Source organism: Sapajus apella, unplaced genomic scaffold (genome assembly GCF_009761245.1).
Source record: "Sapajus apella isolate SASKATOON/1434 unplaced genomic scaffold, GSC_monkey_1.0 scaffold36, whole genome shotgun sequence".
NCBI lineage: Eukaryota > Metazoa > Chordata > Mammalia > Primates > Cebidae > Sapajus > Sapajus apella.
Window position 1 is genome coordinate 17594696 of NW_022436976.1, and position 26338 is coordinate 17621033.

At 34.3% G+C, this 26338-nt stretch overlaps 1 protein-coding gene across 2 annotated transcripts in view; it reads left to right on the forward strand.

The window, feature by feature from the left end:
- DEPDC1 (DEP domain containing 1) overlaps positions 1 to 16187 on the forward strand; it is a 23948-nt gene extending 7761 nt beyond the window's left edge. Inside the window, exons 3-12 of one of the 2 annotated variants that reach the window (XM_032296626.1) lie at positions 471 to 627; positions 1037 to 1155; positions 1584 to 1714; positions 3433 to 3480; positions 6359 to 6499; positions 7542 to 8393; positions 8823 to 8995; positions 11006 to 11182; positions 12338 to 12523; positions 13242 to 16187. In XM_032296626.1, the coding sequence (XP_032152517.1) occupies positions 471 to 627; positions 1037 to 1155; positions 1584 to 1714; positions 3433 to 3480; positions 6359 to 6499; positions 7542 to 8393; positions 8823 to 8995; positions 11006 to 11182; positions 12338 to 12523; positions 13242 to 13382 (2125 nt within the window). In that variant the 3' untranslated portion in view covers positions 13383 to 16187. The remainder of the gene's footprint in view (positions 1 to 470; positions 628 to 1036; positions 1156 to 1583; positions 1715 to 3432; positions 3481 to 6358; positions 6500 to 7541; positions 8394 to 8822; positions 8996 to 11005; positions 11183 to 12337; positions 12524 to 13241) is intronic. The other variant, XM_032296627.1, reaches the window with a different exon arrangement.
- The last annotated feature ends 10151 nt before the right edge of the window (positions 16188 to 26338 follow it).

Consider the following 26338-nt stretch of genomic DNA (forward strand, 5'->3'; position numbering starts at 1 on the left):
TTGAAATATTTACATGGGTATTCTTTTATTATATCTTTGAAATATTTTATATTAAAATAAAAGGAGGCTAAAACATTACAATCAAAAGAAGCAACAGAAACTAGTTCCAGAAATTAGGACAAACACAAATAAAAGGGGGGATATACAAACCAGATAACTCATCAAAGAAATTTAGAAAATGTAACATTCTACAGCCATTTTGTATGTAACCAATACCCCTCCAACAGAATTGACCCTAATCATAACCTTGAATTATCCAGAAATGAAGTTAAAATACACGCAATATACTAAAGAAAACAGGAACCTATTAAAATTTTTTAAAGGTTTAATGGGAAAATTTATTTGTGTAGAATCTTTATTCCTTGGTAGTATTAATAAATCAGGCTCTTTTTGTGAATTTTAAAATAAATAGGCTCTAAAAGTTTGTTTCTAATCTCACATAATTTACTTTCTTATTGTTTTTAAACCAGATTTCCTGCAACTTCGCCACTTAAAACTCTACCACGAAGGCATCCAGAATTGAGAAAAAATAACATAGAGAACTTTTCCAAAGATAAAGATAGTATTTTTAAATTACGAAACTTATCTCGTAGAACTCCTAAAAAGCATGGATTATATTTATCTCAGGTACATCCTTTTACTAATTACTACTTTAAATATAATTACCACATAATAATAGAATCATTAAAAGTAAATGATTCTTTAATATTTAAAGCCAGTACTGAAACCTCCTAACCTACATTGCTTTCTAAAAGTATATATATATGATTGTTTGGAAGTCATAAAAAGAATAATAAAAATGGTAGTGAGGCAAAATTGAAAATAATAGTTATATAATTTAAGTGTGTTTTGGTTTAAATTGGTTTGAGGGAGATAGAGACAACTGAAAATTAAAAACTCTATCACTATGTTACATTATTTCTTCAGGAGGCACTTTATAGCTCCACAATGTACTAATAGTAATAGAATTATTGTGATTTTCAATATTTAAAAATTGTGAGCATAACAGATTAAACCAAAATAATCTGTTTTTCAGGAAAATGCTGAGAAAACAAAGCATGAAATAATCAAGGAAGATCAAGAAAATGCATTTGATAATAGAGAACTAAGCCAGGAAGATGTTGAAGAAGTTTGGAGATATGTTACTCTGATTTAGTAAGATAAAATTAAGCTTTAATGAAGTTCCTGAAGTGTTTTGATTATTAATTTGACATTTTCATCAAAAATATTCAAGTGCATCAGAACAGATTAATTCTCAAAGCTTAGAATGCAACCTGTATATGTGTTTTTAAATAAATACTCTTGTTATAGCTCTAATATAGTAAAAATTGAATGTTTTGGCATGATTTCCCTTTTCTTTTAATCAACATTGTGGCCATAGTTTAGGATATATATTGGAATCCTTTTAAGATTATTGGAATAAATGTATTTGAAAGAGGATACTAAATATAAGTCTTAGAAATTTGGTTAAGAGAAAATTAAATATTCTGATGGCTTTGTTTACCAGTCATATTCATTTATATGTATAATCTGTCCCATTTATTTTATGAAGAAAAAAAGTTAATATTCTGTCTTCTGTTTAGCCTGCAAACAATTTTAGGTGTGCCATCCCTAGAAGAAGTCATAAATCCAAAACAAGTAATTCCCCAATATATAATGTACAATATGGCCAATACAAGCAAACATGGAGTAGTTATACTACAAAACAAATCAGGTTGGTATTAATAAAAGAATTGGAACTTTTTTAAACTAGCCCTCCTATAGTTGCAACAAGGTCGCAACTATAGGAGGGTGAAGAAAGACCCAAATGTTGAAAGTAGAATACTTTATGGAGCATCAGAGGGGCTATCACAAGTGCTTTAGTAATAAGAGTGTAATAATTTTTAAATGAGTATTATTCGTACTATTATAAGAAATATTTTATCTGCTAAGATAGATTCATGCATGATATTTAAAACAATGACAAGGTTAAACATCCAAAAGGTATACAAGTATAACAAAAGTTTTGATTAAGCCCATTTTTGTTGAGGACCTCCAACATATCAGACATTGTGCCAAAGATTAATGATAAGTAAGATAGAAATGGTCCATACTCTCATGAGGCTTTCATGAGTAGTGATGTACAAATTAACAGGAGTCAAACATATATACAAAACTGTAATAATGCAACAAAATAAGCTCAGACTTTCAAGATGAGGATTCTAAAGGGCACTGGTTTTTTTTGTTTTGTATATTTATATAGTTAATTCAGATTTAGACACAAAAATCAGGGAAACAATTCAATCTAGATAGATGTATTAGAAAACTTAGATTATAAGAAATGTTTTAATAAATCTCTCAAAATTATAACGTTTTTATGATAAGTTTCTAGCTATAGAATTAATTGACATATATTACTTTGGGTTTCTTTTTATGGGCAAGAACTTTGAATTTTTAATTGTAGGGACAAAATGTAAATATTAAAACTGATGAGTTTGCTATGTGGCATATGCATGTAGCTATAGACCAGTCCCTTCTTCCATTACCTAAAATAACATGGTTAAACAGTATATACCCTCATTTAAGATTTCTGTTCTTTCTAACCCTGTGTCAAAAAAAATGCTAGATTTCTATGGAACATATTTTATTTAGTGGCAGTTGAAAGATTTTAAGCAAACTTCACTATAAAGGCAGCAAAATAATCGGATATAGTTCATTTCAATCATAGGTCTCACCCAAATCAGTAATATTCAAATAGTGTAGTAATAGGCAGAATAGAAACAGGGATGAAGAAAAGATTATGGTAGTAGGTAAAAAAGAATGTTGAGTTTATGTCTAAACACTCCCTCAAAATAATTAATCTTCGATTTGGCAGTATTTGTTACGTGTAATATGGATCAAACTCAGAATCTCTATACTTTTTTCAGACTTTTTCTATTTTAAAATATTGACTTGATCCTGTATCTTATTAAATATATGATACTTTTTAATCCTGGTAGTATACACATACAAATGTAACGTGTGTGTGTGTGCGTGCGCGCGTGTGTGCGTGTGTGTGTGTACACACACACACATAAGTATGATATTTTGAAATATACCATCATAAAAATTGGGTTGGGTACAGTGGCTAACACCTGTATCCTAGCACTTTGGGAGGCCAAGGCAGGTGGATCACAAGGTCAGGAGTTCAAGAACACCGTGGCCAAGATGGTGAAACCTCGTCTCTACTAAAAATATAAAATTAGCTAGTTGTGATGGTTGGCGCCTGTAATCCCAGCTACTTGGGAGGCTAAGGCAGAGTTGCTTGAACCCAGGAGGCAGAGGTTGCAGTGAACTGAGTGCTTACCACGGCACTGCAGCCTGGGTAACTAAACGAGATTCCATCTCAAAAAATAAAATAAAATAAAATAAAAATTGTATAGTTTACTAAATAATATTTTTCTTTTTGTGTAGATGACCTACCTCACTGGGTATTATCTGCGATGAAGTGCCTAGCAAATTGTAAGTTGTGTGTGTGTGTGTGTGTGTGTGTGTGTGTGTGTGTGTGTTTTATGCTGATGGTATTTAACAAGAACCAAGGAAATTTTTAAAATAATTTATTAAAGTCCTGATAAAGTATATAGTTTCTCGTGATATATAAATGAAACTGTAGTGGAAATGATTACATTATAGAGCCCTTAACTTTTTCTGTTTAAAAAGAAGGTGATTTTTAATTCAAGCATATTATTTGTGGTTTAATTCACATAAAGTCATAGGCTAGAGGATCTCAAAGGATTTTTAGGTGAAAACCACACTAATTGACTGAGTGAGCCTCAAATGGCTTGAATTCCATTGGATTTCTATTGTGTAGAAGCACTGAATACTATAGATATATTAATGTGATTTTATGTTATGAAAAAAATCTTTTTTTCATAACATAAAGTTATGTTATGAGAAAAATTATCTGTCATTGTAGTAGTTTGTTTTCGCATTGCTATAAAGAAATACTTGAGACTGGGTAATTTATAAAGAAAAAGGTTTAATTGGCTTATGGTTCCACAGGTTGTACAGGAAGCATGGCTGGGGAGGCCTCAGGAAACTTACAGTCAAGGCAGAAAGTGAAAGGGAAGCAGGCACATCTTACATGGCTGAAGCAGGAGGAAGGTTGTGGGTGGAAGTAGTACACACTTTTAAATGACCAGGTCTTTGGATAAGTCACTCAGTATCACAAGAACAGCACCAAAGGGGAAATATATCCCCATTATCCAATCACCTCCCACCAGGCCCCACCCCCAACACTGGGGATTACCAATTTGACATGAGATTTGGGTGAGGACATACCCAAACCATATCAGTCACCAATCCAGAAATTTTTTTAGCATTTCAGTGATCAAGCTTTTTCATAGTGATCAGTGATAATTGATTTTTGTAACACCAAACCCTAGTTTGATACAAAATCCTAATTGCGTTCAAAGTTAATTTTTTAAATGTACAAAGGTATAAGCTTCTAAATCATCAAAAGTTAAATTATATTTTAATAGCTTTAATTACAAATATAGTTTTCTAGTCTATACAAAGTTAGCATTTTCTAAAATGCTAATAGGGTTTTACTAATGTTCAGAGTAACTTTATATTCCTTTGTTGTCCACTGGGTGTCAATATGACAAAATGATATTGAATAAATAGCAATAAAGTAAATACATTTATAGAAACATTTTATTTGTCAAATTAAGATAAAAATCTTTATTATGAACTTAAGACTTAAATTTGTGTTTCTACTTTCCAAGCGTAGTTAACTATTTTTCTGTTTCATTCCTTTGCTCATGGTTAGGAAATCAGATAGGCATACTGACAGGGATTCCTCTGACATCCTGTCTTTAGGGATTGTTTCTTCCTTCTCTTTTCAATTTATGTAATACCTAAATGATACCAATCATATAACTTACTGGATTCCAAATTAGCAACAATGTATTTAGCCAGAGGCAGAGTTAAGACTTGCTTTACTTGTTATTCCATCCCCCAGAGTAATCCTGTGAGATGTAAGAATTAGTGATCAGTGTACCATTCTAATTTTTCCAACAGAGGAAACCAAAGCCTAGAGAATCTTCTTTTAATGCAAAAGAGCTAGAGTTCAAACCTAGATTCTCTATAAATTCTATATTTTTAATAGTTTAATTCCTGTAAACATGTATTTTCTGTCTTAGAGAACTTTCTAATGATTATCAAATCTTTTATTCCACATATTCATGTATTTCTTATGTCCTTAGAAAAATATCTATTTACTGTTAAGAGTATGTGTGTGTGTGTGTGTGAATTGTTTTCTTTAATTATTTTTTCAGTGTGTGCTCACATTTGTATGTCCATACAAAAGTTTGGAAACAGAGAAGTAAGAAATATTATTTGGATTTTGAAAGAGAGACATTTTAACTTGAGAGATAGTATAATGGCTCTAAAACCTAGATGCATTTAGCAGTCACTAAAGAGACTATCCAGAGATTCCGAAGTGGTTAATTTAGTAGGTCAGGTATCTTTTTAAAAAAAAAAAATCCCCCGAGAAGATTATTATAGGGTGAAGGTTCTCAGGTTAGTGTTTGGAAACCACTCAATTGCTGAACTAGAAGCAAACATTTCTAAATCGGTAAATTTCAGCCCCCACCTTCATGGATTATCGTCTATGTAGAGGAGTTTGTATTTTTAATTGGCACATTGGATGATTCTGTGATATAATCCATGAACCACACTTTAAATGTTGTTGGAGCTAAAAATCCTGGGCCTTGCTCTTATTTTAAACCGCTCTAACTTCTAATTCAAACTTTGCTACCAAAGTCTTTTTCATCTTGGGCAAGGTACTCTTAGCATCAGTTTTCTTATCTATAAAATCAGATCTTATTTTTGAGGAAAACACAAATGAGTAGATATGATTGTTTCAATAGTTGTGTCAAGCTTAAGAAACAACAATGTGAAGATATTATTTAAATTCATTAAGTCTATGTTTCATGTCAGAGAATATGTATTCATGAAAATGTAAATGTACAAAAAGACAATTTGAAGGAATTATTTGAATTATCCAAATATTATTTCCTTTACAAAATGAATTGCAATAAAATCTCATTAAAGTAAACTTCCTTAATACTTTTAAATATGATATTAACATTTTGCTTTATGAACAATTTTTCAGGTATACAAATGTTATAATGAAACAAAATACTAGCAATTGACTACTTTTAGTGGAAAGATAATAAGGAATAATGAGACATGCCCTTTAAATTTTTGAGCTATGACAGAATTTGTTGTTAAACATAGCTCCTTCATGAAATACAGATTTTATACTTTTTATATTTAAAAATTGTATTTAAATTAAAAAATACTTTGCCTTTTTCTTTTGCCTTCTGCTTCTTAGGGCCAAGAAGTAATGATATGAATAATCCAACTTATATTGGATTTGAACGAGATGTATTCAGAACAATCGCAGATTATTTTCTAGATCTTCCCGAACCTCTACTTACTTTTGAATATTACGAATTATTTGTGAACATTTTGGGTATGTGTGGATTTCACTTATTTTAGTTCATTTTGTTAAAGTTTTCAAATTTTTTATAATTTAGAAGATCTAAAAGCATAGATAAATATGAAGTTGGCAGCCTACAAATTATTTCAAAATTCAGTGAAATAAGATCCCCAGGTTACTCATACTTTCACCCAGCCAACTACCAATTTGGGACTTTCCCCAACCCCCTGCCAGATTCAATAATTCATTACAATGACACACAGAACTCAGAAAAGCACCTTACCTGTGATTGTTAGTTTTTTATAAAAGCTAGATCTCAAGAATAGCCAAATGGAAGAGTTACACAGGGTAAGGTATGAGGGTGGGGGGTGGCACGGAGTTTCTGTACCCTTTCTAGTCATGTCATGATTCCAGCACATCCATATGTTTACCAATCCAGAAGCTCCCTCAGCCTGCATGTTTTAATTGGAGTTTAATTACCAAGACGTGACTGATCAAATCGTTGGCCACTGTTGTCGACTGAACTCAGTCTCTGGCCCCTTTCTCCTTCCATAAAGTTGTAGTTGGTGATGAAAGTTCCAACCATGGCCAGCCCTGAGTTACCTTAGCATAAACTCAGATATGCTGAAACATGCTTGTTATAGTAACAAAAGACCCATCATTCAGGAAATTCCAACGGTTTTAGGAGCTCCATACCAGATACCAAGGACAAAGATCAAATATATACATTTTATTATACCACAATTGTCTTATAATTATGAGGTTTCTAGTACTTGCAGACTAAAAACAGATATTTTTGAGCGTATTCTGGCTCAATCCATTTAATTAGGCTATTGAAATAATTTTTTAAGGCTATATTACAAGTGGGAAAACCACTCATCTGTCTTGCACGTTTGTAACCGAATGTTGCATGTGTCCTATTTAAGTGGCTTCTGAATTAAGCAACTACTATGTATACTATACTAACAATATATACTATAGTAATACTTTATTTTTTAACTTTACTATTGTTTTTGTTTTATTTTTGTCCACTGTCATACAGTTGCATCTTAATTTTTGTTTCATTTCCTGGTAGTTGTTTGTGGCTACATCACAGTTTCAGATAGACCCAGTGGGATACATAAAATCCAAGATGATCCACAGTCTTCAAAATTCCTTCACTTAAACAATTTGAATTCCTTCAAGTCAACTGAGTGCCTTCTTCTCAGTCTGCTTCATAGAGAAAAAAACAAAGAAGAATCAGATGCTACTGGGAGACTACAGATAAGCAATCCAGGATTTCAAGAAAGATGTGCTAAGAAAAAGCAGCTAGTTAATTTAAGAAACAGAAGAGCGAGTGCTAATGACATAATGGGAGGAAGTTGTTATAATTTAGTAGGGTTAAGTAGTATGCATGCTCTATCCTCTAACAGCAAACCAAGGTGCTGTTCTTTGGAAGGAATTGTAGATGTGTCAGGGAATTCAAGTAAAGAGGCATCCAGTGTCTTTCATCAATCTTTTCTGAACATAGAAGGACAAAATAATAAACAGTTTTTAGAGTCTAAACCCAAGCAGGAATTCTTGTTGAATCTTCATTCAGAGGAAAATATTCAAAAACCATTCAGTGTTGGTTTTAAGAGAACCTCTGCTTTGACTGTTCAAGACCAAGAGGAGTTGTATAATGGGGAATGCAAGTCAAAACAGCTTTGTAGGTCTCAGAGTTTGCTTTTAAGAAGTGGTACAAGAAGGAATAGTTATATCAATACGCCAGTGGCTGAAATTATCATGAAACCAAATGTTGGACAAGGCAGCACAAGTATGCAAACCGCTATGGAAAGTGAACTCGGAGAGTCTAGTGCCACAATCAATAAAAGACTCTGCAAAAGTACAATAGAACTTTCAGAAAATTCTTTACTTCCAGCTTCTTCTATGTTGACTGGCACACAAAGTAAGGCTGTTGCTCTCAATGCATGCAGTATTAACTTTTAGTGTTTACTAACTCTGTGTTTTGCTTACCTGGCTTTTTCTTCTTGCTTAATTTTTTTCTTCCAAGAGGAATTATTATAAAAGACTTCTGTCTGTGGCATAACCAAGATTTATTCTATTTACCTAAAGGACTTATTTTCTTTTTTTGTAATTTCATTTATTCTGAGTCACTAATTTGTAATAAATGAAGAATTTTAATTCTTAGAAATAAGTTGTAAAGAAAGTAATGAAAATCTTACCATGCTTTTGAGGAATATAATTTCTAGAAAGTTAAAAGAAATGAAATCTAAGATATTATTTTACTTACTTTATATAACTGTATATATTGGTAGTATGAAAGCAACTAGTGTCATTGATTATTTTTGGGTGGGGGGGTAATTTTGCGTTCTAGGTTTGCTGCAACCTCATTTAGAGAGGGTTGCCATCGATGCTCTACAGTTATGTTGTTTGTTACTTCCCCCACCAAATCGTAGAAAGCTTCAACTTTTAATGCGTATGATTTCCCGAATCAGTCAAAATGTTGATATGCCCAAACTTCATGAGGCAATGGGCACAAGATCACTGGTAAGTTGATTTCTTATGGAAAAAATAAGTCTAGTTCATAAACCAAAATAAGAAAACCAAACTATGTAAAAGTACTACTCAAGTGATGTCTTAGTCTTAAAGCGCTAGATTCTTAGGTTGGAAAGGTTCTTTAACCTCTTCTTGCAGCAGAATTTTGGTGTATTAATCTTTTGTGTAGAGTTTGTTATACTTTCACATGCTGGTGTTAATCTTGACTGGGGACTTTGCCTGCTCATTCATCCTGTATCATTTCATAGTGATTGATCAGTTAGACCACATTATGTTGTCTTAAGCCAATTCTGTTTGGTGGATAAGGAAGAGGAAACGGAGGCAATGTTGAAAGCTTAAGGAGACTATAACTACAGAAGCAGAGAACTAATGGAACTTAATACATTAGTCAGTGTTTCAGAGAATATAGTAATGGGAAAATAGGTCATTGTGGACAAGAAGTGGGAAGCACTATCGCCAAACAGCCTCAGGATCCTTGTAAGAATGAGGACAAGGACATTTTTTTTAAGTCGCCACTTCCTCAAAATGCAACTTCAATTGACAAGAGGTTCTTATAGCAAGGAACCTGGAGTTATGCTTTTCATTCATTAATAAAGATAGTTTTTTAATAGTGATAGACCTAATATAAACAAGAAGAATTATTCTTGAGTAACTATAGCACTATTAAAAAGCATAGAAAGTTTATAGAGAAAGATGTTCACAGATACATGACTGGGAAGGTGATTTTGGATTTGCACTTATTGGATTTGAAGCCATAGGACCTCCAAGTGAAATTTATCCAACAGAATGTTGGAAATATCAGCTGGGTGAAGAAAGATCAGGGGAGAAGGCAAATTGTTTTGATTATTTCTTAGGGAAAATACTTGAAGCTATCAGAGTAGATGAGCTCTACAAGGCTAAGAATGTGGGGAGAGAGCAAAAGGCTGAGGTATAAGCTGTGGAAGGAGACAGGAAACCCTGACTGATGTGTAGAAATAAAACTAAAAATATATCAAGTTCATAAATATGCTGATCATATAATATGTGTGAAATATTTAAAACAGAATTCTGATTTCTAAGCATTTTAGAATGAGGTGTGTGTATGTGTTACACTTAGAAGATTGCATAGATATATGTGAAAGTAATGAGTTTTGAAACAAATTTTATCACAGAATTTGAAGATCCCTTAAGATGGAATGGAAAAAAATGTGTGTTTTAAATTGCTGTCTAAAGACTGACAGAATAAGCATTTTTAAAAACTATTTTCCAGCCTTTTAAAAAATAAATGCATCAACTTTGCAACCACTTATGAATATAAGTGTTCATATGTTACACATTCTCCTGGTATGCGTTTTTTGTGGGATTTATTTAATGTAATTAGTTATTGTTCTCTGACAATCTATAAACTTAAGCAACATATATATGTGGTATTAATGGAACCTATGGTATTTACTGATAAAATTGTAGAAAAAACCAAAGCCTTTTATAATTCTTGGAAATTACATTAAGGATATACTTTTTTTTTTTTTTTTTCCTTCTGGTTACATAGGATCATGCTCTGTTACCCAGGCTGGAGTACAGTAGTGTGATCACAGCTCACTGCATTCTAGAATTCCTGGGCTCAAGAGATCTTTCTGCCTCAATCTCCTGAGTAGCTGGAACTGTAGGCATGCACTATTATGCCTGGCTCGTTTTTTATTTCTTTGTAGATACAGGGTGTCACTATGTTGCCTAGGCTGGCTTCAAACTCCTTGCCTCAGGTGATCTTCCCACCTTAGCCTCCCAAAGTGCTAAGATATAGGCATGAGCCACCATGCTCAGCCATGGAAAAATTTTAAAAAGGATTTAAATATAATCAAATTCTTATGTTTTTAACTGTAAAAATCATTGTCCTCATTTTTAAACTGAGGCTGCTTATCACTTTATCCCAATACTTAATGCAATGCTACCTGGAAATTACTGGTGTTCTAATTTGTATACAACCTTAGCTTTTTAAATTCACATCTTTTAATATGTTTCTAGATGATACATACCTTTTCTCGGTGTGTTCTATGCTGTGCTGAAGAAGTGGATCTTGATGAGCTTCTTGCTGCAAGATTAGTTTCCTTCTTAATGGATCATCATCAGGAAGTTCTTCAAGTACCCTCTTACTTACAGACTGCAGTGGAAAAACATCTTGACTACTTAAAAAAGGGACATGTAAGTATTGTAAGTCTTAAAATTCTCTGCAATAGTCAGTCGCAAGTGGCAAACTCATCTCAAAGTAGCTTAATGAAAAAGGAAGACTTTATCAGCTCCCATAAACAACCTCTAAAAGTCAGGAATGTAGACAGTATCTGGGACTCAAATAGCTATATGACTCTTTCTGTCTCCTCCATCTCTTACTTATTTCTGTTTTGATCCTGTGTTTGACAATGGCCCCTTCACATGATGAGGAATATGGCTAGTTGAAGTTCATGAGTTTACAGCTTTACCTTTGCAATTCAGAGGAAAAAAAGTCATTCCTCCATCTCCAATTTTAAAAGCTCTAGATATAGTCTCTTCGCCTAGTTGGGATTAAATATGCATTCTTTAGGTTGTCAAGAGTAGGATAGAGATAAGGCCTTACTCTGGCTCTGCAAAGTTTAAAGGAGAATTTGTTCTTCACAAAAGGTAAAGGTAGAGGGGATAAGATGGGAAGGAACTATTAAAAGAAGGAGAGAAGGAATACTGAGCAGCCAAAATAACAGACATCTACTGTATTCTGTCTTTGGCTGCCCAACAAGTGTTTATGTTTTTCCCATACATACCATTCTAATATTGTCCTGGCTTATAACTATCTCCTAGAATTTCTTAGCAGATGTTAGAGGCTCTGCCTAGGTCCCCAAGCCTCAAAAAACAATAAATGAAAACTAAAAATATTTCATTTCAGTAAATATGCTGATCATCTACTACCTGCACTGTCAGAACATTAAAGTCATAAGATGAATTAGAATAACACTTGATTGTTATTTTATAGTTAAAAGAATAAAATCCATAGTTAATAGTAATAATTATAATACCTGTCTTTATTTAATGCTTATTGTGTGCTAAGCCCCTTTATGTACATGTTCTTATGTAATTTCCATGCTAATGATGAAGAAACAGACTAAGAAAAGTTAAATTGTTGAATGCTACAAACCAAGTAGATTATGGAACTGGGGTTTAGAACCCACTGACTTCAACTCCACTACTGCATAATACATAGTTTTCTTAATGTGCTGAATGTTTGATTGGTGGTAAATTATTAGGTGCTAGATCTCATCAAAAGAATACTCTTTATCATATAAGAACATGACCAGGATTAACAGAGTTGTATCATTTTGTTCACTACAGATTGAAAATCCTGGAGATGGACTATTTGCTCCTTTGCCAACTTATTCATACTGTAAGCAGATTAGTGCTCAGGAGTTTGACGAGCAAAAAGTTTCTACCTCTCAAGCTGCAATTGCAGAACTGTTAGAAAATATTATTAAAAACAAGAGTTTGCCTCTAAAGGAGAAAAGAAAAAAACTAAAACAGGTAAGAGAATAGCAAGTTCTCAATCATGTAAATATTTTCTAATGTGCTGTTCCTGGTTGTTAATAACATTTAGAATCTATTTTCTATTTTAATATTTTAGATTTTAAGTTAGAGGTATATAGACTATATATTATGATGCCTCATATATGTGCATTAACCTAAAACATGTGAGTACTTACCTGATTTTGTTCTTTATCCTGAATTTTAAAATAATACCAACAATAATAATGTATATTCTCTTTTATTACTAGTGTTTTATATAATTATAGCTTGTATTAGCCTGGGAAAGCAATTATAAAGTATGAATATGTATCACAGAGTGACTCATCACTATGTTTTAGAAATTTTAGCTCTAAAAGCCCAGTAGCCACATGATTCTGCCACTTCCAATTCTAAGTCTGAGACACTCAAAGAAATGTGAATACTAGATGCCTGTGTCTTTCATAGGTTTTACCAGTGACAAAGAGGATCTGGAATTTAGGGGTAGAATTAACATCAGAAGAAAAAGAATCCTAGAATGTTAATGAGATCTAAGAGATCTTACAGTGTACCTTTCACATATGAGAAGAGAGAGGGAAAGGCAAGGATAAAAATGAAAGGTTACTAATCTCTATAATACTTCTTTGAGAAAGACACTGAATTCTTATAAAATGTTGAGCACTGCTTCAGCTGGGGAAATAATGTTAAATACCTTCTAATTTCTCACCTAATTTTTAAGTTTCAGAAGGAATATCCCTTGATATATCAGCAAAAATTTCCAACCACGGAGAGTGAAGCAGCACTTTTTGGTGACAAACCTACAATCAAGCAACCAATGCTGATTTTAAAAAAACCAAAGTTTCGTAGTCTAAGATACTAACTGAATTAAAAATTATGTAGTAACTTGTGGAACTTTGATAAATGAAGCCATATCTGAAAATGTAGCTACTCAAAAGGAAGCCTGTTATTAATAAGGTATTTCTAAACAAACACATTGTGTAAGGAAGTGCCAAAATAGTTGTTTTTCAATGTGAGACTACTAGGAAACTAACTAGATCTCAACTGAAAGCACATAAAAGTAGGTGGTACCAAATACTTTTTGTTTTTAACACAGCTATTCAATAAGGCTATCATGATGTGTGCTAAGATTTTCTTTACGTGAATTTTGAAAACTGAGCTGTGTTCATCAAGATTAAACTATAATTCTGTTTTTAAAAGAAAACATATTCATATGTGCAAGTTCTGAAATAATAGCTAATGGATTAGTTGTTTGGGGTTACTTCTTTGTTTCTAAGTATAAGAATGTGAAGAATATTTGAAAACTCAATGAAATAATTCTCAGCTACCAAATGTTGCACTCTTTTGTATGTTCTTTTTCCACTTTTGATCTATTTATGTATATGTATGTATTTTTAAAATATGTGTATATTTTGTCAGATTTGGTTTTGCCTTAAATAGTATCCCCAACTGCTTCAGTTATTCATTTGTTCAATATATATATATATATATTGAATTCTTATTTTCATAATCTATTAGAAGATGGGGATATAAAAGAAGTATAAGGCAATCATATATTCATTCAAAAGATATTTATTTAGCAACTGCTATGTGCCTTTCATTGTTCTAGATATTCAGAGACAATGATAAATAAAACACAAAAATCTCTTCCCTAAGGTATTTATTTTCTAGTCAAGGGAGATACACCCATCAGATGCTTAAAATAACAACACTGCCCACTGAAATCAGGGCATATAGAATCATTCAGCTAAAGACTGACTTCGATGATTATGAAACAGGTCTCTAAGCTAGTGGTTTTCAAACTGGTACACATTAGACTCAGCTGAGGAGTTTTAAAACAGCCTATATGCCCAGGGTCTATCTTATACCAACTAAATCTGAATTTTAGGGGTGTTATATAGGGATTAGTATTTTTTTTAATCTAGGTGATTCCAATGTTCAGCCAGCTCTGAGAATCAATGTCCTAAATGCTTGTTATAAACATTTATATAAGTGCCAAGATAGTGGCACATTGATTTTATTTTTTCATTGGAAGAAAATGTCCACCTGACAATTACAAATGCCTCTCATCTTAAAAACAAGGTTCTTCAGGTTTCTGCATGATTGACTTCGTGCAAACTTGAAGCAAATTGCCTTCTATTTTTTACTCCAAGATTGTTTACTACCTATTCCTTAGGTGTAAAGAAATATATATTGCCTGGGTTGTAATAAAATCTTAATGTTTAATGACTATTCTCATTTCTCAATGTAATTTCATACTATTTCTCTATAAAATGATAGTGTTCCATTTAATTTTACTGATTTTTATTAAAAATCCTGGACAGAAAGTTATAAATATGTCTTTATCCTAGTACTCTGGCTATAAAATTATTAAACCAAATCGAATTCTAAGGCATTTGTATCTTAAAACTTTTTTTGTTTATAGATATATAAAATGTCGTTTATGTTGCAATTCGAGATTAAAATTACCTTGGTTTTGTAACAATTTAATTTTGCTTTTGTATTATTGACATTAAATATATAAATCATAAAGGCAGAAAACTTTCATGTGTGTTAATGTGCATGCAATTGAGATTACAAAATGTATGGCACAATGCTTTAATAACATCAACTCTCCAGTAAGGTTTGAATCCTGCTGTGCTATTAACTGGCTAGTAAACTCAGACAAGTTACTTAACTTCTCTAAGCCCCAGTTTTCTTATCTATAAAATGAAGATTATAATAGTACCTCTCTTTTAGGATTGTGAAGATTAGTAGGATAATGTATTTAAAGTGTTTAGCAGTGTCTCACACAGAATAAGCAGTCTATAAATATTAGCTATTACTAGAATCACCTAGGATTATAGCACTAGAAGAGATAGCAAAAATGTAGTTCTTTATGTTACTTTGGACAGACATGGACCAAAACAAAATTATGAACAATTGATGAGTCTTACTATTTTTCATTATGAGACAAAAGTTCTGATTATACCTACTGGCTGAAAATTTTTGATCTATTTGAGGGAAAAATTGATGAGGAAGGAAGGGATATCTTCAGAAGGGCTTCGCATAAGCTGGAGCAATGGACATTCCATTCTAACAAAGAGTAAGTTCAAATAGAGATGAGTTGACTGGTAGATTTGGTAGTAGTTGCATGTAGAAATTCTCTTCTGATTGCTTTTGCTTTCTCAGCATATAAGAATCAAAATCAACTACAAGTAAAGAGAGGATGGGGAATATGTTGCACATTTTAAGAGAGAAAGTGGGAAAAAGTCTAATTCTGAGAATGCACAGGTTACACCAGATCAAATGATGTGTGGTTATTCTACAAATTGTAGTTCTTATCCCAGAACTTACTGCCTCTACCATATTTAATATCCCCTTCTAATTGGTATCACGTAATGGCCCACTCTTCTCATGTTATCCAGTTGTGTGGCATTTAGTAATGGAAAGTACATGGAATTTCCCCCTGACTTACCTTTCTGTCCTTGGGAATCTTAAACTTTGAATCTCCTCATCTATAAAATGTGAATTAAAGTATCTACCTAACCAAGTTGTGATTGTAGTGGAAAAGAGGCAATATATTTAAATATTGAACTTAGCAAGCCCATGCTCAATTTTTATGTTCTTTCCTCTTGCTTTGTATTGAGTTTAAGATCTCTACTGATTAAAATGCTTTTGCTATCAAGTTTCTGTTCTTGTATCTCACAATATATTTTCTACTCTATCAGTGGTAATATTTTTTTACCTCATTTTTGGTGAAATTAAAGATGGTTATGGAATTGTATATCATGGTAATATGTACCACTAAGAGATATACCACCCTTTGATTTTGAAAGTGAGGAGGTGGGGGAGGGGTGTTGTTGAAGTATTTCTGGTGAAAAAAAATGAAGGATAACTAGTTTTGGTATTAAATTGAATTGAAAGAAATAAAATCATCTCACCAAAATAAATTTAACACTTCTAAATACAATAATTATAAATAATAAATACAGACTTACGTATTTACTCAGAATCAACTTTTATTAAGGATTTTTTACTTTCTCGGCACTAGGAGAAACATGTTAGTTGTTTTTATGTCTTCTGAAAACCTCTCAGAATGTGTACTGAGGAAACAGAATTTATAAGACAAGTGAAAGTATTGTTGACTTCTGCCCCTTATAAAAACTGAAAATTTTTCTACCAAAGCCTAGCTTCATGTATATTAGTGGACCTCCAAATTGTCCTTTTTTACCATAGGCAACTAGGAAATGTTACAAAATATATGAAACAACCCTTTTCAGACATTGGACTACAGGTAATGCAGGGCTATGATTCCCAAGAGAGGGAAAAGACGTGATGAGCTTTAGGATTTCCCCAGATTATTGCCTAGAGGCAGTTGCCAGCAGAGGAACCAAAATAAAACCCGGTGGTCTCACTGCATGGAGAAACCAAAGATGACTCAGTTCAGAATGACTCCGGGAGCTGCAAAGAAAAAGAGCGCCAGAGATCTGCATAGTAGTCCTCCCTAGAGGTTTTTGTTGAGTATTAATTAGAATGAGGTAAAGAAAATGACTTGAGTAGTAGGTAACAAAGCCAAGGAACAAATGACTGGAAAGCAGTAAGCAGTTCCTGGGCCTTACAGGGCCAAGAATAGTTTACATTTCCATCACCAGAATGGAGAGTACTTGGAATACATAGACCATTGGGTGGCATCCTCAAAATGGTTGTGCTTTAGTAGCAGGGCCAAATTAGTTTTAGAATAAAAGCTGCTATGGATTTACTCTAACATTTAAAAGCAAGCCTTAAAATGTTCCAATTGGTCTTCAAGTAACACTGTGTGCCAGAACAAAGTTTCCCACTTAAGAAACAACAAAATCTAGCATTCAGCAACGTTGAATCTCCAAACAAAAATCACAATGTTGATCATCCAAACAAAAATTACCAGACATGCAAAGAGACAGAAAATATGACACAGAGCCAGTAGAAAAATGAATCAACCGAAACATACCCAAAAATGCCAGAGGTAATGCAATTAACAGGCAAACTTCCAAATACTTATTATAAATATAATACTCTAGAATAAAAAGGAAATCAGAAATAAATAGAAACGGAAGACATAAAAAAGATCCAAACAAAACTTCAAGAAATGAAAAATGCAATATCCAAATTGAAAAATGTATGTAGAATGAGATTAAGATAAAATTAGATATAGCAGAAGACAGGTTGGTGAATTCAAAAATAGCAGTAGAAACTGAAATAATGTACAGAGAAAACAAAACTGAAAAAAATGAAAGGAACCTCTGAGCTGTGTAAAAATATGAAACGTTAGTGTGCAATTGGAGGCTGAGAAGGAGAGAAGAAAGAGAATACAAAGTTATTGGCCAAAAATAATGACTAATTTTCTCTAAATGTGATGAAAAACATAAGCTCACAAAAGCTAAAGTAACCCCAAGCAAAAAAAACAAAATCAAGTTGTAGAAAACTAGTGACAAAAAGAAAAATCTTAACAGTAGCCAGAGACAAAACATATATAGAGAAACAAAACGTAAGAATGAAGATTGATTTCTTGTCAAAAACTATGCAATCTGGAAAACGATTGAGTTATAGGTTATTGTAGGTTTGCTAACTTGGCTGGGAGTTGATGTCAGCTTCTTAGGACTATTCCTAGTTTTGTCTTAGGTCATGTTCCCCACAATACTGAGGCAAATATTTGTGTTTATGAGGTTTACTTGGGAACAACATTTGTAAGAAAGTGGTGGAGGTAGGATGGGGCAAAAGAAAAAAATAACCAAAATGCAGTCATGATACAGGCCTCAGCTGATCCCACGGGGGGCCCTGGAGCTGTGATGACTTTTCAGAATTGTCCCAAATTAAGAGATGGGGCTGGGTCTTTCACCTTCATATAAACCAGTCAATGAATATGGGCTGATCCTGTGGAAGAGATGTAACCTTGGTAAGGCAGGTCCCTTTAGCCAAGCATAGTTCCTAAAGAGGAATGTAGCCAATATTCCTGACAGGTGGGGGAATAAAGGACTCAACACTGAAAGGATCTGTGCAGAACACCCACGTTCACCACAAGGGATCCCTAGCATTAAAACTAAAAATAAATAAATAAAATTTAAAAAGGGTTTGTGTTAACATGTAAGAGACAGAGGAATGAGAACAATGGTTTTGGTTATCTTAAAGTTTAGTATTTATTCTTATTTAAAAACATATATATTATAGATGAATTGGAAGTTAAATCACCTATAATCTTATTATCCAGATACAACCCTACAAAAATCTTGAAGTATTCTATCTCCAGAACTTTATATCTCTTAACTACTCAAGAGAATACCTTTTTGTCTTATAAAGCTTATATGATTAGCTAGGGTTAAATATTTGCAATAACTTTTCTTGAAAATTCATAACACTAAAAATACAGTGATAAAACACCTGCCATTTTTGTTTATTACATACAATGTCTCAGGCTTTTGTATTCATGTGTTTTCATTAGCTTTCTGATTTATAACTCGGAAATTCCAAAGGGTGCTTTCATCTTTAAATCTGAGCAGTCACAATCTGTCTTCTGATTCCTCAGCAATCTGATTTGTCAGGCAGCACCCTATGCCCAAGCAAATAATCTGAATCTCTTTCTCTTCTCCAACTTAATTGATCTTCACGTGCCCCATCCACACAGACTTATGTTCTACCTTTTACTGGATTGAAATGCTACTAAACATTACTTGTTCATTAAGCTAAAAATTAAATTTTAACATCAACCATAAATTGGTACAATTACATGAATTATAAATTACTCAAATATTGGTTAAAATTTAACTTTTGGAATCAGTGTTGGATAATTCCTCAAATAATTATGCATTTTTTTAAAAAAGTGACTCGCAGGCAGCAGTGCCATCTTCAGGCCTCCTCTGATGTAGCTCTTTTTAGTTTGTGGAAATCTCTTAAAAGGGATTTGGCTCTCCCAACTATGGCTTTATAACGTCAAATACAAAGTGATGTCAACCACAAATTTTAAAAGGGTGAATTTACAGGTACAGATCTCTGATAGAAATTTTTTAACCACTAAGCTAATATTGACTGTCTATATTTATAATCAAAATATCAAACATAATGTACAGCATCTGGAATATATATAGAATGAGTATGAATTTGGGGATCACACAGAACTGTGTTCTTCAGGCTCTATTACTTACCAGCTGTGTAAAACCTTTAAAATGTCACTTAAACTTACTGAGATGCAGGCATTTTATTTATAATATGGGGGTAATCTTTTCTTCGTTAGATGAGTTTGAGAGTTCAAATGAGATAACATGTATAAAGTACCTAGTACGGAATGTGCATACAATATGCCTTTAATTTATAATAGTGCCCTTTCCCTTAAAACAGAAATATCTCTAGACCATTTATTGCTTTTGTACCCAGAAAATTTTAAAGTTGTAAACATATCATCACCCTTTTACAGAAAACAGAGTATGAAGGAACCGTCTTCCTAGAAAACTTATTCATCTCTTTTCATTCTGATGTCTTTTACAATTTAGCTATAGATATACATGTTAATACCTGCATGAAATATTACTGTAAGATATTTATAAGAAATTGATAAATAGTAGCTACTGAATTTTGGAGCTATAAAAGTGTCTTATTTCTTAATGTATATATCCTTGGTATTATTTTAATTTCAATCATGTGCAACATTACTTTTGAAAATAAAAACACTAAAAAAATAAACACCAAGAAAGAAAAATATATGAGACTATTCTTACATTTAAAATGCCAGGCCTGCATGGTGGCTAATGCCTGTAGTCCCAGCACCTTGGGAGGCTGAGACAGGCAGATTGCTTGAACCCAGGAGTTCAAGACCAGTCTGCGCAACATGGCGAAACCCCATCTCTACAAAACATACAACAGTTAGCCCAGTGATGCAGGCCTGAAGTTCCACCTACTTGGGATGCTGAACTGGGAGGATCACTGAGCCCAGGGAAGTTGAGGTTGCAGTAAGCCATGATCGTACCACAGCACTACAGCCTGGGCAACAGAGTGAGACCGTATCTAAAATATACATATACATATATATTATGTGTGTATATATATATAATTATCCCTCCCTGTCTAATTTTTGCTTATAACAAGATTGAAAAAAGAAAGTTTAATAAAGCAATTCGGATTTTGTATAAAGTTCCCTTGAAATCATAAAATATACTCTTAAGGGAATCTGTAAACAAGTTTCCTCAAAATTGATTAGAATAAACTACCTATAATTCTCTCAGGAAGCAGAGGCTGAGCTAGACATATTTAACTGCTAGCTCTTTGTCATGCTGTAGACAGTGGTTTCTTCTATTTGCAGACTTTTTAACAAAGCGCTCTGCGTTGGAGTGAGCCTACCATCTATTTGGAAAACTAACATATGGTTACCTTGGTATATGCTACAAGAAGACAAGATTCTTTACCTATCTAACAAAACGCCTAAGCCATATTACATGTATTAGTCATACTATGAAGATGCAAACATTCCAGGTTAGGCTAGAAAAGATACAGTAAAATCTGTGCCATCTGGAAGATATAGGATAGAATAATTGGTAAATAATCATCTTACCTGTAGTTTCCAAAGACTCCTGAATCAAATGTATTAGACTTTAATATCTACCGTGTTCTTGCATAGTATATTCACAGTAATAGTCACCAATCTCTGCCACCCTTTACCTGAGGAAATCAGACTAATTTCTTAGTACTCAGCTGAAGAACCACCTACCCTGCTAAGTGGATCTCCTCCTGGGTGTGTTCCCAAAAGACCCTGTATCTCTGTCCATTACTGAACTTACCACATTTTGTTAAAATATTTGCTTACATGGCTGGCTTCTTCCCTCAAACCATGGGCTTCTGGAGAGTAGAAACCTTCTTGTTCATTTTTATTAACTCTAATACCTATCACAGTACCTAGTGAAGTAAATCAAACTATTTCACTCCAAAATATATTTCCTTGAAATATTTTGAGATAGCTGTTCAGCTATCCCGTAAACAGACATAGCCGTAGCAAGCTGTCTTTTGTGGAGGAGATTTACATCTGTAGAGAATCTGCATTGATGCAGGCAGGCCTTCCCTTGTCCAGATTTAGGAAAGATTCACTGAGAGCCAAAACCCTTTAAAGGTCTGAAAGAAACATTTTATATGTTATTGCATAGTATTTTTTAAATTTTCTATGTTATTGCATAGTATTTCATAACTCTTTGAGGGTTACTACCTGTGAAGTTTCATTTATGTAACAAGACCACCTTTGCTAGCCAAGCCTCCTCTTCTCTCTCCCATAACGTGTCTTGCCAATATAACCTGATTTAACTACTGTTATCTATTTTGGGCTATGCTCTGAGCTCCTATTTTTTCTGTAAACTCCAGATAGTATATGAGCTTCTGAATTCTATCACTCTATGACTCTCCCCATGTGTATGCTAATAGATTTATATGCCTTTTCTCCAAGCTGGCTTTTATCATGTGATTTTTCAGCAAAAATTCAGAAGGTGAAGACATTTTCCCTTGGCTCCTACACTAACACATACTTAGAAGTTACTCAAAGACTGGCGCGGTGGCTCACGCCTGTAATCCCAGCACTTTGGGAGGCTGAGGCAGGCAGATCACGAGGCCAGGAGATCAAGACTATTCTAGCTAACACAGTGAAACTTCGTCTCTACTAAAAATACAAAAAATTAGACAGGGCTGGTGACACACACCTGTAACCCCAGCTACTCAAGAGGCTGAGGCAGGAGAATCACCTGAACCCAGGAGGCAGAGGTTGCAGTGAACTGAGATCATGCTACTGCACTCCAGGGTGGGTGACAGAGTGAGACTCCATCTCAGGGTGGGTGACAGAGTGAGACTCCATCTCAAAAAAAAAAAAAGAAAAGATGGTAAATGAAATAAATGGAAGGATAGATTTGTGCCAGGCTTGTGGCACCAAAGTCTGTACATAAGAAAACTTTGAAATGTTTCTGAAAAGTCCTCTTTTATAATGTCCTTATTTTGACAAAACCAATCAGATTTTTGATTCCTTAGAAGGAGTCAATCCTCATTATTCATAATTCTATATTTGCAAATTCACCTACTTGCTAAAATGTATATGTAATCCCCCAAATCGATACTTGCAGCATTTTCATGGCTATTCAAAGACATATTCAGAGTGAAATAATATCTGAGTCACTCAACATATACATTTCTCCTCAACGTCAAACAAGGTGATATTTTACCATCTTGTTTCAGCTCTTATGATGTAAACAAGTCTCCTTTTTGAGGTGTTTAATGCCATATTTTTCTGCTTTTTGTTGCTCATTTCACTGTCTGAAATGGCCACGAATTCTGGTTCTGAGGTACTGCCTAGTGTCCCTGAGGACAGCCAGGCCAACGTGCTTTACTTACAGAGAAAATGTATATGCTAGATAAACTTCATTCAGGTCTGAGTTAGAGTGCTGTTGGCTGTGAGTTTGATGTTAATAAATCAGCAATATACATAAACTAATGTGTCTTTAGATAGAAATAAACATAAAATAAGGTAATGTATTGATTGGTTGATAAAAATGTTGGGCTTATGGAAACCTAATCCTGTGTATCTCCTAGGAGCAAAAGTTCAACATTCACCAATTCAGTGTTTGCAGTGACTTTATAGAACATAACTACTGCAAATAATGAGAATCAATTGTATTACCATATATTTACGAAACAGTGGAGATATCATGGTTGATTTGTTTTTCCTCAATATTTCTATATTTTCCAAATTTATAATCAAGAATATGTACTAATTTTATGCCAAAGAATAAAGTTTTTCAAAATAGAGATATGGTTTGAGATAGCATAGTATGAGTAAAAAGTAATTATGCAGCAATCAGATCTGAGTCTCAGTCACCATTCTGCCACTTACTACCTATGTAACTTTAGAAAAGCTGCTTAACTTTTCATAACATATTTCCCTATTTGTAAAACCAGGACAACACTATGGGGCCTTATACATAGGATTAGAAACAATATATCTAAGCTATCCAGCTCAATATTCAACATACAATGGACACACAATAAAAAATGCAGGTGTTAATATGATTAACTTTCTCCTAGGATTAAACTGTAGAAAATCAAGCCTCAGTGGCTCACACATCTTTGGGCAATCATGACTTTTATCCCAGTTATTATTCCCATTCATAAGCACAAATATGACAGACTCAATGCCTCAGCTTCTCATCCCTTATGTTCATTCTATCTATTATTACTTTCTTTTTAAATAGAGACAGGGTCTCACACTATTGCCTAGGCTGCAGTGCAGTGGTACAATCATAGCTTTCCAACTCCTGGGCTTAAGTGAACCTCTTGCTTCAGCTTCCTGAGTCTCTGGGACCACAGGTGCACACCACCATGCCCGATAAATTGTTGTTTTATTTTTCATATAGACAGGGTCTTGTTATATTGTCCACTCCTGGCCTCAAGTGATCCTGCCACTTCAGCCTCTCAAAGCGATGGGATTACAAGCATGAGTCATCACACTCAGCCTATCAACTGTTTTTGAGTGTTCATGATGTGCAGGAACTATACTAATGTTGATTAAAACAGACAAGGGTCTTGCCTTGGTTCTTGTCATGTTAAAATATGTAATTTAGACCTTTGTAGGAGAATTATAGTGATTTTGACTTCCACTTATAATATACCCTCTTTGAATACTGGGATACAGGGTTAAGGCAATTAAACATAAAATATAGCATGTTCTAAAAAGTGCTTCTTTTTCAAATCAAGTCCCATCAAGTATTTGCTGAGGGATCACCCCAGTTGTTTGTTCTTTAAACTGCTTAATATGTGTGGTATCGGAGTGTTTGATTTTCTTGCAAACAATAATTCTCCAGTGCTTGTTCCACATCCTCCCTTCCTTTGAGAGCTCATGACATTCTCCTCTCTCTTTCTGACAACCTAGGCAGGTTAACCTAGCAATATATTTACACCAGGTTAGTCTGAGATGGCCAACAGGACTGACTAGCGTAAGCATTTAACATTTCTAAAATGGGAACGATTTCTAAAAGGAGTTTTTGAGAGTAACTGAACTCATATCTCAGTTACATTTTATAAGGTTGATTTAACTTGAACATAACTAGTGACAGAATTTATGCTTCTAAAGCTAAGCTACACAGACGGAAGTTCCCCTTGGCCTCCCATACAGGGAGGGATAGCAATGTGTTTCTGTGTTTCTTCTTACTTCAGTGTTTCTCTGCCAGCCATGATCTGCCCACCTATGTTGCCCTGTTCCTTGGTGTAAGAGCATTTGAAGTGTCACTTCCTGTGTTCTCATATTTTGTCCAAGAGGCAGAAAAATTCTCTCCATCTACGGCCCAGTGTCCTCTTGCTGCCATGAACAGAACAGTTTGTTCCCCTTGCCAGTGGGCTGCAGCCCTTCTGCGTTTGTCTATTTGATCTTATCTCAGCTTTTAGGTTGCATTCTGCGTGTCTCTACCTTACGTTGTCAAGTCCTCTCTCAGCATATTGTCTCTGCTTCTGTGCTCCACTATGTTGGAAAGACTGTTTACCTTTGGGAAATGATTTTATTTTGCCACCAGAAAACCACTCCTTTCCCCCAAGTGTTTCTTCTCTCACACACCAGTGGATCCCAGGAACAGGACACAGTAAGTAGATTTTCTTCATTCCAGAACATCCTGGGCCATAGCTACACAGCAGGGATCAAAGCAGGCACACATCAAAAGCAGCCCTGCTGAGAAACTCGGCCCTGAAGCTTTAGCGCCTCAGGCTCATTATCCTCACTGCCTGAAAGTCGTGTATATCTCATCTCATCTTTCCCATCTGCTGTTCCTTCTCTACATCCAGCAGAGATCCACTCTTTACTAAACTTTCTTAACAACTCAAGATAAAACTTTCTCCTTCCCTGCCCCCGCTTCTTCCTCTCCTGATTAACTAATAGATAAACAATGTGGATGATACTCATATATTCACTTAACATTTCTTACGCCCTTACTGTGTGCCAGGTACTATGCTAAGTGATGGGGCTAGAAAAATGAATGACACCTTCCCTGCTCTCAAATAGCTTTTTAACTAATGGAGCAAGTAACACCTAAACAGATCTATATAGTATGATGAAGTTGGTGGTAGAGGCAGTCACAGGGTCTTTTGAGAGTAAATGAGAGAGGCCCCATTTCTTAGACAAGGTGATGCCCTAGCTGAATATTTTGCTAGACAAAGGGTGTAGAGATGTAGGGAAGGGGAATGGGGGTATATGGCTTGGCAGACAGCTGCAAATCCCACGTGTGGGAAATAACAGAGGTGTTCTGAGGGAGGGAAGGTAATAGAAGAAGGTCGAGATTGCTGAAGTATGTAATTGCAGTAGAGAGTTACTAGAGACAGGACTAGGAAGAAAGAACATCATAGAAATTCATTGGGGTCATATTCAAGAACTTCAACTTTATCCTATAAAGATGAGCTTTATGGCTAAGCGTGGTGGCTCACACCTGTATTCCCAGCACTTTGGAAGGCCAAGGCCGATGGATCCCCTGAGGTCAGGAGTTCAAGACCAGCCTGGTCAAGATGACAAAACCTCATCTCGACTAAAAATACAAAAATTAGCTCAGTACAGTGGCGCGGCTGTAATCCCAGCTACTGGAGAGGCTGAGGCAGGAGAATCGCTTGAATCTGGAAGGGGAGGTTGCAGTAAGGTGAGAACATACCACTACACTCCAGCTGGGTGACAGAGTGAGACTCCATCTCAAAGGAAAGAAAAGAAAGAAAGAGAGAGAGAGGGAGGGAGAGAGGGAGGGAAGGAAGGAAGGAAGAGAGAAGAAAGAAAGAGAAAGAAAGAAAAGAAACAAAGAGAAAAGAAAGAAAGAA